The following is a 14,311-nucleotide window of genomic DNA, read 5'->3' as shown; positions in this document are numbered from 1 at the left end:
TTTTTTTAAAATTTCAATAAATTAAATTATTATGAACTATAATATTAAAAACAATATATAAAACTTACTAAAAAAATTATTAAATAAACATTACAACATACAAATTTACATTAATAATTTATAAAACAAAACATAAACATATATTTAATAATAAAAAAATAACAATCACAATAATAATAATCAAATTAATAACATTAACAACAATTATAACAATAACAATAATAACATACTTCAAAATTTATAATAATTATTCCAAAACATACGAAAAAATTAAAAAAATAAAAAAAAATATTTATGAATCGCCCAGAATTGGGCGACTGGACCCCGGTTCAGTCGCCTAAAATTAGGCGACTGAATTCGGCTCCAGTCGCCCAAATCTGGGCGATTCATTTATTTTTTAATTTCAATAAATTAAATTATTAATAACTATTATATTAAAAACAATATATAAAACTTACTAAAAAAATAAATAGACATTACAACATACAAATTTACATTAATAATTTATAAAACAAAACATAGACATATATTTAATAATAAAAAAATAACAATCACAATAATAATAATAAAATTAATAATAATACCATTAACAACAATTATAACAATAACAATAATAACATACTTCAAAATTTATAATAATTATTCCAAAACATACTGAAAAAAAAAATTATAACGAATCGCCCAGATCTGGCCGACTGGACCCCGGTTCAATCGCCTAAAATTAGGCGACTGAACCGGGGTCTAGTCGCACAAATCTGGGCGATTCATAGTTTTTTTTTAAAAAAAAAAATTTTTGAAACTAATTAAATTAAAAATAACTTACCTCGATTAATAATTTGCGGATTGAACTTAATTTTTGCTCCGAAAATTAGCTTTTGTAAGTTGGTTTTTAGTTGTGGTGAGAATAATTTTAGTGGGGGTCGGGTATATGTAGAAAATTTTATATTCAATGGCAAAATCGTGATTTTGTAAAAATTCAAGAATAAATTGGTAATTTACTCATGGGGTGGCGATAAAATGAAATGGGTGACGATATATAAAAATTGGGTAAAAAGATTGACCCCTTTACTTTTTGCTTGTTAATATTCTCATACCCGCACTAAATCAAAATAAGTAAATACAATTAACATGTATGGAATAAGATTGGTCTAAATAAACATTTGTTCTTATTAGACCAAAATAGATCAAATTTAATTTGAACATTTCAAAGTAACTATTTATTATACACATATAAATTATTCTAAATTCGATAAAGAAAACAATATATAATTTTTCTATTTAAATTCTAGGTGCTCATTTTCAAAATCCTATTAAAGGGATGCAACTATCAAATAAATAATACTAAAATTATAATATCTAGGTAGTACATTAATTAGTGACACGTTTATCTGAACTTAGATCAAAATCCTAATTATTCTCAGAGTTCAACTAATAATTAATATATTATTAAAAGTAGTGCTGTGACGCTGGTTTAAATATCATCTTCAGACCTACAAATTCTTTTCGTCGAAGCGTAAATATCTTAAATGCCAAACAAAATCAATTCATCATTTTGTGCAAACCGACTTTTTTAGGATTATTTTTTTGAAGTTATCCTTTTTGTAGTTTTCTTAATCAGAAAGAAAAAGTATAGACTAGTCAACTCGAACTACAAATACATTGAATTAATTTTGTGCGAACTGACTTTTTAGGAGATTTCATCTTCTTCTATTCAATACTCTGTTTTCGTAAATCTCAAGAATTTCAGTTTCAGGTAAACCCCTTTATTACCTTATTAATATCGTTGTCGTTGATCTAATTTATTATAATTGTTATTACTTGATTTAAATTGATTTCGTAAATCTCAAGAATTTCAGTTTCAGGTAAACCAAGTTCTTTTTATTTGATTTTGTTGAATTCTATGATTTTAGTATTGTTCTTGATAGCACTTGATTTGTAGTTGATGTAACTGATTTATTATTATCATTTTTAATTTAGCAATTATAAATTTTAACAGATTATGTATAATTTTTTTTATGATTAGTACTAGTTGTAACATATATTTATATATCTTTTAGTTTATTATTGTCAAGTGATTATTTAAACTTTAATAGATGGTTAAACTTTATCATTGTCAAGTGATTCTTTAATTTTTGAAGTATTGATGGTAGTCCAAGAATTCCTTCCCTTGTGAAATGTGTTCAATTCAATTCTCTCATTTACGTAAAGAATTAATTCTATTTTCTCTTAATTTTAGGATTTTTCTAGTCTACTTCAGAAATTTTTTTTAAAATATTACCACCTCTGTTCTTTTTTATTTTATTTGAAATATTCACTCTGAGAAAAGAAATTTAAACTTTTGAGAAATATAAAAAACTTATATATCTAAGTGAAATTTTGTTAATATATAATCTTTTATAAATTTTTATGCGTACTAATTACTATTGAGGCATATGTGCTTTGAAGATTATGCTAAATGTAGAATGGACAAAAATAAAGACACAAGGAGATTACAAGTGATGATAGTGTCAAATAACTTGTAGTGATGTAGCCACCCCTTTCTGTTTTCTTGTTTGCTTTTTTCCTTAGTGGTGGTTGTTGAGGTTCATAAAATAGCTTTTTTTTATTAAATATGCTAATTTTAATTATCATTTCGTGTAAGGAATCTTATGATTGCATCCATACCCTACATAAACCAATATTATCTCATTGTACCATTGCAAGTACTCACAATTGATGTTACCATCACCGACAGTCGAATGTCTTGTGTTATGCCCTACACTTCTTGGACTTGTTCATGTAAAGTTCAAAAGCGACTCTTGTGAGAAGCGGTCTCTCGGTGAGAGACCTCAAATAAAGAGATCTTATATTCTAATTATATGTATGAGATAGGGCTATATAACCTAGGTATAAGGCGCGTTTCTTGTGAGACTGTGAGATCTTCTCATACAGCAATTTGCGAATGTTCAAATATCCTGTAGCTAATATACTGCCCTTAAAAACTTACAGATAAAATCAAGGGAGGAAGTCAAGAACATTGAAAAATGGAAGTATGGTTTCTGATCATTGTAACACTCTGCATTACAGCTCTACTTAAGGCTTTTGTTTCATTCACTTTTAGTAAATCTAAATCCAAACTTCCTCCGGGGCCTCGAGGTTTTGGCATTATTACCCGCTTAAAATGGCTTGGGATATCAACCACAGAACTCGAGGCAGCCCTCAGAAAACTATCCGTCAAGTTCGGGCCAATCATCAACCTTCCTTTTGGTCGAAAGCCAATGATATTCGTTTGCAATCGTTCTTTGGCTCATGAGGCCTTAGTTCACAACGGGGCTGTATTTGCAGACCGTCCTAAGTCACTTCCTACAGCTAAGATTATGAACAGGAACCAGCACAATATAAGTTCAGCAAGTTATGGGCCTGACTGGCGATTATTTAGGCGAAATCTGACTGCTCAGATCTTGCACCCATCTAAGGCTAAAGACTTTAGCCATGCCCGAAAGTGGGCCCTAGACATCCTCATTGATCGACTGAGGGTTTCGAGTGGTGTACATCATTCTGATGCTGTAAAGGTCATGGACCATTTTCGATTTGCCATGTTCTGCTTGCTTGTGTTCATGTGTTTTGGGGATAAGATGATCGAATCCCAGATTAAAGATATTGAAGCAATTCAAGTCCGGTTACTGACAACCTTCAATCGCTTTGCAATACTCAACTTGTGGCCTTCATTAACTCGAATTTTTCTTCGCGGTCGTTGGAATGAGCTGCTTGACATGAAGAAGTATCAAGAAGGATTGTTGATTCCTATAATTAGATCAAGGAAGAACCTTCAAGAGGAGGCCAGAATCCCTGATCATCAGAAGCACAAAAGGTAAATTAGGTTTCTTTTCATTTCTTTTCTCTGTTGACATGAAGAAGTATCTAAAGTTAATTAATTTTATCTAAACTTACCTAAATATATGGGAATTTGCTGTAATTATTGAACTTGGGGAGCCCTAGCATACTGGAATATTAGAATTTTCTTATACTTGCATATTTCACTTTGGGCCCTTATAGGGACTTATCAGAACTTGCAGTTGAAGATTGTACCCATGCTACACAGGCCTAGAATTACAGGGATTCATCACAAAGCGGGTATTGCACAGTATTTGGTAAATTACTCTTGTAGCCATGCTACATAGGCCTAGACTACAGGGATTTAAGTGATTCTTTTCTCCTAAAATAAATGGATTTATGGTGAATAAGCAATCCTGCGAGCCGTAACAACAGAAAAACTTGTGGATGCCGTCGTCGCTATTGTACTAGCGGTTCCTCATGTCGCTGACGGTGCACCTCGCAGTATTATGACTCGTTTTGCTGACATAGCAAAGTGACTTTGTTAACTACGCAAAAAAAAAGCATATTATCATAGTAATTCAAGTTTTTTAGAACATATATTTAAAATAAAGCATATAATTGACCTTTTAGAACCCAATACAAAGAATTAGGCGCTAGCATATTGGTTGAGGGCTCTCTTTTACGCATGGTGATAGGGGTTTGATTCTCACTGCCTACAGGAACGATTATTCCATCTTCCCCTAGCACATAGGAATCAACAAAAAAACATACATATAAAAAAAATTATAATGGCTAATATGTTAGAATAACATTTTATAACAGACATAACGGAATTTCGTGAAATAGTGATCTCAAAAACAGTGTAACGGAAGTTATGAAATGGAACGGCCTTATTTTTATTCCACGGAAGGGACCTAGGTTCTAGCATGTTTGTGCGGCTGGATCATGGGTCAGATCGACGAACTATGAGAGAACTTTTCTGAATGTGAGCTAATTTGATTGGCAGGTTGGTCAATTGTTATGTGGATAGCTTGTTGACACTGGAGATCCCAGAGGGTGACGGTAAGAGAAAGTTAACTGAGGAGCAACTAGTGAGTTTTTGTTCTGAATTCCTGAATGCCGGAACTGATACCACCTCAACCGCCTTGCAATGGATTATGGCCAATCTTGTCAAGTACCCGAATATTCAAGCTAAGCTATTTGAGGAAATCCGAGGAGTAGTTGGAGAAGAAGTCGAAGAAGTTGGAGAAGACGAACTGTCAATAATGCCTTATCTTAAGGGTATTGTATTAGAAGGGCTAAGAAGGCACCCACCTGCACACTTTGTTTTACCACACACAGTTACCCATGACACAGAGTTGGGTGGCTACACGGTGCCTAAAGACGCAGTCGTAAATTTTTTGATATCCAATATGAATATGGATCCGGAGGTGTGGGAGGATCCAATGGATTTCAAACCTGAGAGGTTCCTATCAGCAGACGGCGTCTTTGAAGAATTCGATATTACAGGAAGTCGAGAAATAAAGATGATGCCTTTTGGTGCTGGCAGGCGGATATGCCCTGGACTCAGCTTGGCCATGCTTCATTTGGAGTACTATGTGGCTAATTTGGTTTGGAACTTTGAATGGAAAGAAGTGGTTGGAAATGAGCCTGATATGTCGGAGAAGCAAGAATTTACAACTGTAATGAAGAATCCACTCCATGCCCATATTTCTCCTAGGCAAAAGTAAATAATCGGCTCTTTCTTTTAGTATTTCTAATCTTGATTCTTCTTACTTACTAGTTACTAGTACATGTCTATGTTAGTAGTTAGTTTTTGACGCATCAACATTTATGTAGTGTATAAAGAATCATACTGCATGATGTATTTTATTGACTCACATTTTTGAGGGTTTGTTTATTATTTTTCTTAAAGTTGTTCTCATTTAACATTTTAGGCGGTTCTATTTGTTCCTCTAATAAAATTTCTATTTGCATCACAAATTTGAATATAATTAAGGGAAAATTGTCAGAAAGTACTTAATAAATTTTTTTGTTCCAAAAAGTAACTAATAAAAAAAGTTATGGCAAAACACAAACTGCCAAGAAAAAAAAAAAAAAAAAAAGAAGTACCAGTCTAAACGATAAAAGAGAAACAATACACCAGCAGAACAGCTAGTTGCTACCCTTGTCGAAAATTGTAGCAGCAACTGTGAAAATAATGTCTACTGACTTGATCCTCGGCCATAGTGATGCCACCAAATATTCTGGTATTCCTTTGGATCCAAATATGGTACAAAATCTCAGCCCATTACATAATAATTACCCTCGCTTTTATACTCTTCTTACTCAGGTTAGACATGTATTCAGCAGATTGGGTGAAAGTAGATATGGTGTATTTCAATTACAGAAATATTTCCCTATCAAGGCTTTCTTGGACCTTTCTGACAAACTCACAACCATGGAAGAGGTGGTCTCTTATTTCTTACTAAAGTTATCTCCCACAGCAAGCAGGTTCAAATGAGCCAAGTTAAGCACTAGGCTTTGACAGGTAAACATTTTGGAGTGTTTCCAACATGCACAGTACTTAGCACTCTATACTGAAAAAAGCTGCATTTTTAACGTAATCGTTTACCCATCGAATCCATAACCCGTCCTTTTTGTTAGCAAAAGACTGCAAGTTTTTAAGCATTGCAGCCTTAGTCCATAACTCGAGCCCGCGTAGATTTAGCCCACCACAGGTTTTAGGCAAGGAAGAAGTCTTCCAGGAAACCTGAGGCTTGGAGGCACTATCACTTGGACCTTTCTAGATGAAGTTGTTGCAAGCACTCTTAATGAGCTGATTATTTCTTTTGGGAACAAAAACCTTTTGCCTAGTAACTGTTCTAACTATGTATGACACTTTTAACAAATTGGATTTTGTCAGCTTTAGAGAGGTGTCTGGTGGACCACTGATGGATTTTACTAGTAATTTTCTCTTTTCAGGCCTTGTAGTCTTGTATTCCAAGCCTTTTAGCAGAGAGGGGACTCTAAGATACCTACAAAACGAAGAGCCCCTTTTGGCATATGTATAGAGCCTAAGATCTCGTTGTATACTTCTTCACTCACCCCAACAAGGTATATAGCACATTTTCAGTTATTTGAAGCCAAATCAGAAGTTTTAGCAAGTTCTTGAATAACACTATTCAAGTTCCTGATTGAAGTTTGATATCCTTTAGTAAAAACCAAAAGGTCATATGCGACGCAGAACATCAATTCCATTACCTTAGTATTTTTTCATTCAGGGTGGAATTCAATGCTCTCTCCTTTCTTACCCTTGAGAATCCTACCGAAGTACTCCATGGACAAAGCAAAATGGAATGGAGACATAGGTAGATGAGTTTTCCCACCAACTTTTGATATTGTTCTTTATCGGCTAATTCTCCATCATGTACTGTCTGCAGCGTATGATTGGCTACTATTAGTGTCTCAGCTAGCTTACAATCAAGCATCCCAGTTTCTGCTAGAAGATCAAGTATGTACTTCTGATTGATAAAGATTCCTTGTCTTGACCTTAAAATTTCAATCCCAAGGAATATTTTAGGTTTCCTAGGTCTTTCATTTCGAACTCCATCAATAACTTCTTCTAATCTCTTCTTCATTGTTCCTAGTGATGACCATATCGTCAACATAGATTATCAAACAGGTAATGTTTTCCTTCTTTTTCTTCAAGAACAAAGTGTAATCAAAGTTACTTTGCTTGTAACTAAATTTCTTCATTGATGTAGTAAACCTACCAAACCATGCTCACGGTGATTGTTTCAAGCCATACAATTCTTTCTTGAGTCTACACCCCTATCCTAATCCATACTCATCTGCGAACCCCAGTGGTGCTTTCATATAAACTTGTTCTTCAATTACATGGCGGAAGGCATTTTCTACATCAAACTGGTATAACGACCAATCTTTATTTACGGTTACTGAGAACAAGACTCTAACTGTATCTATCTTGGCAATCAGGGAAAAAGTTTATGAGTAGTCAACCCCGTATGTCTGAGTATAACCTTTAGCTACAAGTAGGGCTTTGTATCTCTCAATGGTTCCATCGGCATGATATTTGATCGAGAACACCCATTTACAGCCTACTGCTTTCTTCCCTTTAGGAAACATGCATTTCTCCCAAGTATTGTTCTTTTTTAGGGCTTTTATCTCATCTTCCATGGCCCTCTTCCATTTCAGATTCTAGAGTGCTTCTTCAGTGTTTCGAGATATCAAACATTAATACAGGGTGACATTAAAAGCAACTGTAGACTGGGATAGATTATCAACATTACCCTGATTAATGGGATATCGAGACCGTTGTGCTTCAAACGCGGGTCATATCTCTTTTGTGGAATACCCCTCGTACTCCTTGGGGGTAGCTCATATCTGCGAGGTGACTCAACACTAGGAACATCATTAGTAATATCAATCAAAGGCTCAGGAGTTACCTCTTGTTCGGATTGCTCCCCAGATGCTTCAGATAGGATAGGAGTAGTCTGAGGAGGAGGATGTACTATATCTTCAATGGCAACAACTGTGGGATTACCTACTTGCTTTATAGGGTCATGATCTATTATAAGGTCTGGATTGATAGCAGTAGAATATGTTAATCAGCTTAAGTCATCACCACTCATAATCTCCCCTTGAGGACTAAGCTGGGGGTAGTAGTATGAACTCTCAAAGAAATTACAGTTCGTGGTGGTATAGAGTTTGTTGTGGATTGGATCAAAACATCGATAGCCTTTCAGATGCACTCCATAACCAATAAAAACACACTTAACAGCACAAGGTTCTAGTTTGTTCCGAGCCTGTTTGCGAAGGTGAACATATATAACACAATTAAATACCCGAGGAGCTAAGGAATAAGAAGGTTGAATAGTAGTATGTGTTTGAAGTGTTTCTAAGGGATTTTTGAAGTGGAGATATTTTGTGGGAAGGCGATTAGATTTGTGAAGGAAGCCCACACCTTTTGGGGAAAAAGAATTGGGCTGAAATTTGTTAGTGTGGGTCGTGTAGAAGCCCACACGTGGGTGTTGGACCGAATGAAATGGTGGGGATTGTGGGCCAGATGGGATTGTTTAGGAAAATTATTAGTGGGTTGGTTAGGGTAGGTATTAATTTCCCCATTAAAGGGAGTATACTTGGAAAATTCAACATTATTTTCCCATTTTCTGATTTTAGAATCAGCCCCCTCCCTCTTTTATTACTTCGCCTTTTTCTCTCTCCTCTTTGTGTCTTTCTCTGTACCAATTTACATGCTTCTTTTTCAAGCTTTTCACCATCATTAATGGAGATCGTTTCACCTCTTTGCCTGAGTGATGTGCAACGGTGAGGAAGACCTTTCGCCGGTCCGGTTTACCAAGGCCTTGGTTGCGGTATGTTTCCCTTGTAACACACTCCACCAAATACACCAGAGTGTGGTATTTTCCGACCGATGGTTTGAAAAAAATACGGATTAATTTAATGGTACGTTGTTTCTGATTTTGCCTTTTAATTTTCGATACAGGAAAAAAAATTTCGATATGTAGTAGGAATCGGTTGAAATTGTCGCACCTTTGTGGTCGCAACACTGTTTCTGGTTTGATTTTTGTTTGAGAACCTTTGATTTTCTGCATTATAGGTAAGTAAATTTGGTAGATGATGAGGACCGATTTGGTTATCGGATCTCAGATCAAAACCTTATGGCTCTGATATCATGATAAAATTAGTAGTGTAGATATAAAAATTAAGATGGAGGTTTGGGTTTTTGAATATTGCTTTGTATTGATTACTAATGAGCATAATAGTCTTAATTTATGCTGAGGGATTAACTAGCTAACTATGAAAATAAAATAAAAGAGAATAATTACCTTAATACTATACACTAATTCAGGTAACTAAATTTACTATAAAATAAAACATATATACTTTCCAACATTCTAAAGCTTTTCACTTGATTGGGCTTCTTCAAGGTGCAAATCAGTGCAGAGAGGACTATCTTAGAGATCATTAATATCCTCCACTTTAGCCCTCCACTGAATTATGTTTCAACAATTTTCTTGACGTAAAGATGATGGAGAGATTTTAGGGCTTTTTTCACCCCTTTGAGCTTTCGCCACCCCTTGATTAAAGTAGAACGTTTGTAATTAATACTAGAAGCGCTCCGTACCATTGTATCAAAGTCTGGATGATCCGTAAGGTATTTAAAGTACCTGAACCATATCCCCCCCCCCCCCTTACCCTTACTATTATTCTCTATTTGACACACCATGGGGAGTGGTCATAGATAGTAGGGTTCAGATATTAAATCCGATATATCCACTCAGAAGTGACAAAACCGTGGTCAATCCTTGCAACCCTACAACCTTCAATAATCCGTTTAGTATGCAAGAAGAACCAATGGTCGAACGATTAAGGGAAAACTAAACTAGTCTCCTCTATTCAATTCAACAAGTTTTTCACCTTATGATTTAACACACTGTTTGTAACACCCCTGAATTTCTGACCCTCTATACGGAACCAAAACCGCAAGGAACGGAGGAAATTTGGGTGTTACATTAAAAATAAAATAAAATATAAATTGAATAAAGAAATAAAATGGTTAAAGTTTGATTGATTTAATTAAAGGGATTAGAAAACTCCCGTACAAGATTGTGCGGAAATTTCGGCCGCATTTGCCCTAAAGTTGGACGCACTAAACGAACAACGATCAATAAAATGTGATAAAGAAGAGGCATCATCGGCCTTGTAAAAAAAAATCACGGCGGATTGATCATCGCTTAATCCTCGGTCAACATGCCAAGTATGGATTGTGGTTCCAATGTAAATGCTTGAGTTTGAAGAAAGAAAGAGAATCATAAACTATTTAAATCATAAAAACCATAAAAAAACGCAGTGGAAATAACTTATACAAAGGAGGACATGTAACTCAAACTTAAAACATAGAAAACTTAATTAAAAAGAAACAACATGTAGACAATAAGATTATTGTATATTTAAAGATTCTCACTCATTTCCCCCCATGCAAAGAAGCTCTATCACTTGTAATGTCTATCTATGATAACCCTACTGCTCAACATAATGACCATAGCTAAATGTATCACAGCAGGAACATCGTAGAGAGTCATGAGAAAACAACAACAAACACATACACGTCAGTAATCAATGAACTTAAAACAATTAGAATCATAGAACAAGGGGATAAACGACGACATAGCACAACAATAACGAATCTACTCATCTGTCTAAACACTTATATTTACTCCAGATTTCTCTTTCAACTACTAATCCCTCGACGTATATTCAAAAGTAGTGGATCCTTTCTCTATTCATAGCATAGTGACACGGCCAAAGGCGTTATCGGGCACCCGGCGCCTATGGCAAAGTATGAGCTCATACCCCCTCCAGCTCACCCTCTCGGGTCCTACCATCGGGAAAAACTAACACACTAGGGTACCGATCCAGTGAAAAGGCCATCATATTGGGGTTTGCAACGCCCGCATGGTAACACCTCGGTCAAGGGGCGATATCGGCCTCCCGGCGCCCAATGATAAGAGTATGCTCATACCCCCCATACGATGATCCCGTCGGATCTCACCCAGGGGACTACTAAATCAACTGGACATAAATCCAGTTGAGTCACGCCAACTAATAAAAATCAAGGCTCAATAACTAAGGAATGACTTTGATACCACACGTAAGCATAGTGCGTTCTCTACTATTTAGGAATTTGTTCTCATAGTCTCCTAGTGCTTTCATTCTACTTGCCTATACCACTATTATGACTATTTGATAGCATAGTTTACTTTCCGGTGCTCTATAATTTCTAATATGATGCATATAATCACGAAATATTGATAGTACTTTGAAACAATGAATATGATAGTTAATTACTGCGTGTATGTACCTTCAAGCGTCACTGCACAAGTAAATGTTACAAAAGTCACCCAACTAAGGTTCTACTATCCTCTTATGAATTGAAAACCTATACAAGTTAGAAACAAAACTAATAAGTTTCCTTAATTACTTTGTCATACCAGCTAAAAGCCGAAGTAACCACTATCATTCATTCACGATAAGTTTTCAATTACTTCTAGGACTTAGGCAACTCATTCAACACCAATCTAATAGTTAGTTCAACAATAACATAAGTCTTTCCATCGACAAAAGAATAAAAGGATTATGTGAACCGTTTTCTTACATCAACTAAGTTTGAGTTATAACGATTCGCATTATCTTAAAAATAAAACAACAAATCACACATAAGTCTAGCAATGTTAAATATAACACTAATATGATATGAAAAAATTACTTAAAGTGGTCGGATCGCGACATCTTTCGCTACATTCTCTAGAGCAAGAAAGACTACAATCGAGCATCACCACAAGTAACTTAACAACCTTCTACAATAAGTTGATATTATTCTCGTGGCCTTACTAAAATTATGTATTTATAAATTCAATGACGACCTAGTAAGAGTACTTGTAATCCACAACAATCAAGTCACAACAATTAGCAATTATTACTCCCAATTTAACCACCAAAATCATAATTATAGTCAACTTTAATCAAAATCATTACTAATTATGATCATCATCATCATCATCATCATCATCATCTTACCCAGTGTATTCCGCTCATAGAAAAACTATGGACGGGGTTTGGGGAGGGAAGGACAACGGCAACTCATACCTATAAAGGAGAGCACGGCCAAAGGAGTCCCCCGACTCGCACAAGGTAAAGAGACGTAACTACACGGGAAATATAAATTAAATGCCCTTAAATAAAATAAATAAGTAGAACTAACTACAAAATAAAGAAAACACAAAAACTGATAATAAAAGAAACAGGAGAAGCAAGAGGGCAAGAACACCAAAAGGTGATCTAAAAGTACATTAGTAGTCTAAAACATGGATATGGCGTCTCCAACTACCCTTATCGTTAGTCAGGCCCTCAGAGAGGTTTAACTCATGCAAATCAACTTTTATTTGCTCATTTTAAGTTCTCTTGGGTCTTCTTCGATTCCTCTTACCCTCTACTATAATGCTTTCTACTTTCCTCACAGGGCGTCGAAAGTCTTTCTCTGCACATGTCCAAACCACCTCAATCTATTTTCGCGCATTTTTACAGAAATAGGGGTTACCCTTGTTTGTCCCTAATCTCTCGATTCCTAATTCGATCCATCAATGTGTACCCACACATCCACCTCAGCATACGCACTTTGTAACTTCTATCTTAAGTTCAAAAATCTTCTTTATAGGCCAACATTCTGTCCCATATAATAGAGCAGGTCTGATTGCCGCCCGGTAGAATTTTCCTTTTAACTTGCTTGGAAATTTCCTATCACCTAGCACTGTAGTGGCTGCTCGCTACTTGAGCCAACCCGCATGTATACGATGATTTACATCTCCGTCAATCTCCCTATCCCTTTGAATGATCGATCCCAAATACTTGTAACTGATCGTACTTTTAACAACTACATCAATGGACACCACTGGTTCACCTACCGGTGATGTCCCACTAAAGTCACAGCGAAAATACTCAGTCTTCGTACGACTAATGCGAAGCCCTTTACCTTCTAAAGCTTCACTCCACTCACCCAATTTATTACTAACCTCCTCCCTAGTTTCTGCTACCAGCACTATGTCGTCAGCGAATAGCATGCACCATGGTACCATCTTCCAAATAGATTTAGAAATCTCTTCTATAATGACAATAAAAAAGAAAGAGCTTAGAGCCGATCCCTGATGTAGTCCAACTTTAACCGGAAAAGGCTCTATTTTCCTCCCCGGTGTTTGAATGTTAGTCGAAACTTTGTCATACATATCTCGTATAGCCTTGATGTACACTGAAGAAATACTTCTAGCCTTGAGGCTATCCCAGATGACACGTCGTGGTATGCTATCATACGCTTTCTCCAAGTCAATGAACACCATATGCAGATCTTTCTTTCGCTCCCTATATTTCTCCATCAGTCTCCTCAAAACATGAATTGTCTCCATAGTTCCCGCATACTTGTGCATCGCTTTTGACAGAATTGGTTTTCTCTAATCACCGTTTCCTGTCTAATTCTTCTCTCTATCACTCTTTCCCACAATTCCATTGTGTGGCTTAGAAGTTTGTTACCTCTATAGTTCCCGTATACTTCTGCATCACTTTTGTTTTTAAACAAAGGTGTTAGTGTGCTATTCCTTCATTCTTCTGGCATCTTATGTGTCCTCAAAATAATATTAAAGAGGTTAGTCAACCAACGAATGCCCTCTTTTTCTAAACCCCTCCACACCTCAATCGGGATGTTATCTGGCCCGACTGCCTTTGTTCTCCCTATCTTTTTGAGAGCTTTGCCTACTTCTTCTGTGGTAATATCACTCGTTGACCCATATTCCAGAGGTCTTTAGACGTCAGAACACTAGTGGATAAATGCTCATTTGCTGCAATTTTTTTGCCATAATATGTTGCGGTTTAGGCCCCAAGCATTAGTGATAGGCAGATGGCCTATTTGAAATGCTGTGGTTTT

The 14,311-nt window shown here is 35.8% G+C and overlaps 1 protein-coding gene across 2 annotated transcripts; it reads left to right on the top strand.

Annotated features, from left to right (window-relative positions):
- The first annotated feature begins 1,438 nt into the window (after positions 1–1,438).
- On the top strand, positions 1,439–14,284 carry LOC130820548 (cytochrome P450 89A2-like). Of its 2 annotated transcripts, none has more exons than XM_057685963.1 (3): positions 1,439–1,753; positions 2,989–3,850; positions 4,823–14,284. In XM_057685963.1, exons 2-3 carry the CDS (start codon positions 3,024–3,026, stop codon positions 5,544–5,546), a joined length of 1,551 nt encoding a protein of 516 aa, XP_057541946.1. In that variant the 5' UTR covers positions 1,439–1,753; positions 2,989–3,023; the 3' UTR covers positions 5,547–14,284. The 2 variants fall into 2 exon arrangements, with proteins under 2 accessions (XP_057541946.1, XP_057541947.1); XM_057685964.1 differs by lacking the exon at positions 1,439–1,753 and adding an exon at positions 1,774–1,862.
- Positions 14,285–14,311: the final 27 nt, after the last annotated feature.

This window comes from Amaranthus tricolor, chromosome 8, assembly GCF_026212465.1.
Source record: "Amaranthus tricolor cultivar Red isolate AtriRed21 chromosome 8, ASM2621246v1, whole genome shotgun sequence".
Taxonomy (NCBI): domain Eukaryota; kingdom Viridiplantae; phylum Streptophyta; class Magnoliopsida; order Caryophyllales; family Amaranthaceae; genus Amaranthus; species Amaranthus tricolor.
This window is presented reverse-complemented; position numbering and strand designations above follow the sequence as displayed.

Bases quoted from the DNA above. Each gene is read 5' to 3' on its own strand.
- LOC130820548 (XM_057685963.1), top strand. From the start codon at position 3,024: ATGGAAGTATGGTTTCTGATCATTGTAACACTCTGCATTACAGCTCTA. The intron at 3,851-4,822 runs GTAAATTAGGTT...TTTGATTGGCAG, and splicing joins GATCATCAGAAGCACAAAAG to GTTGGTCAATTGTTATGTGG.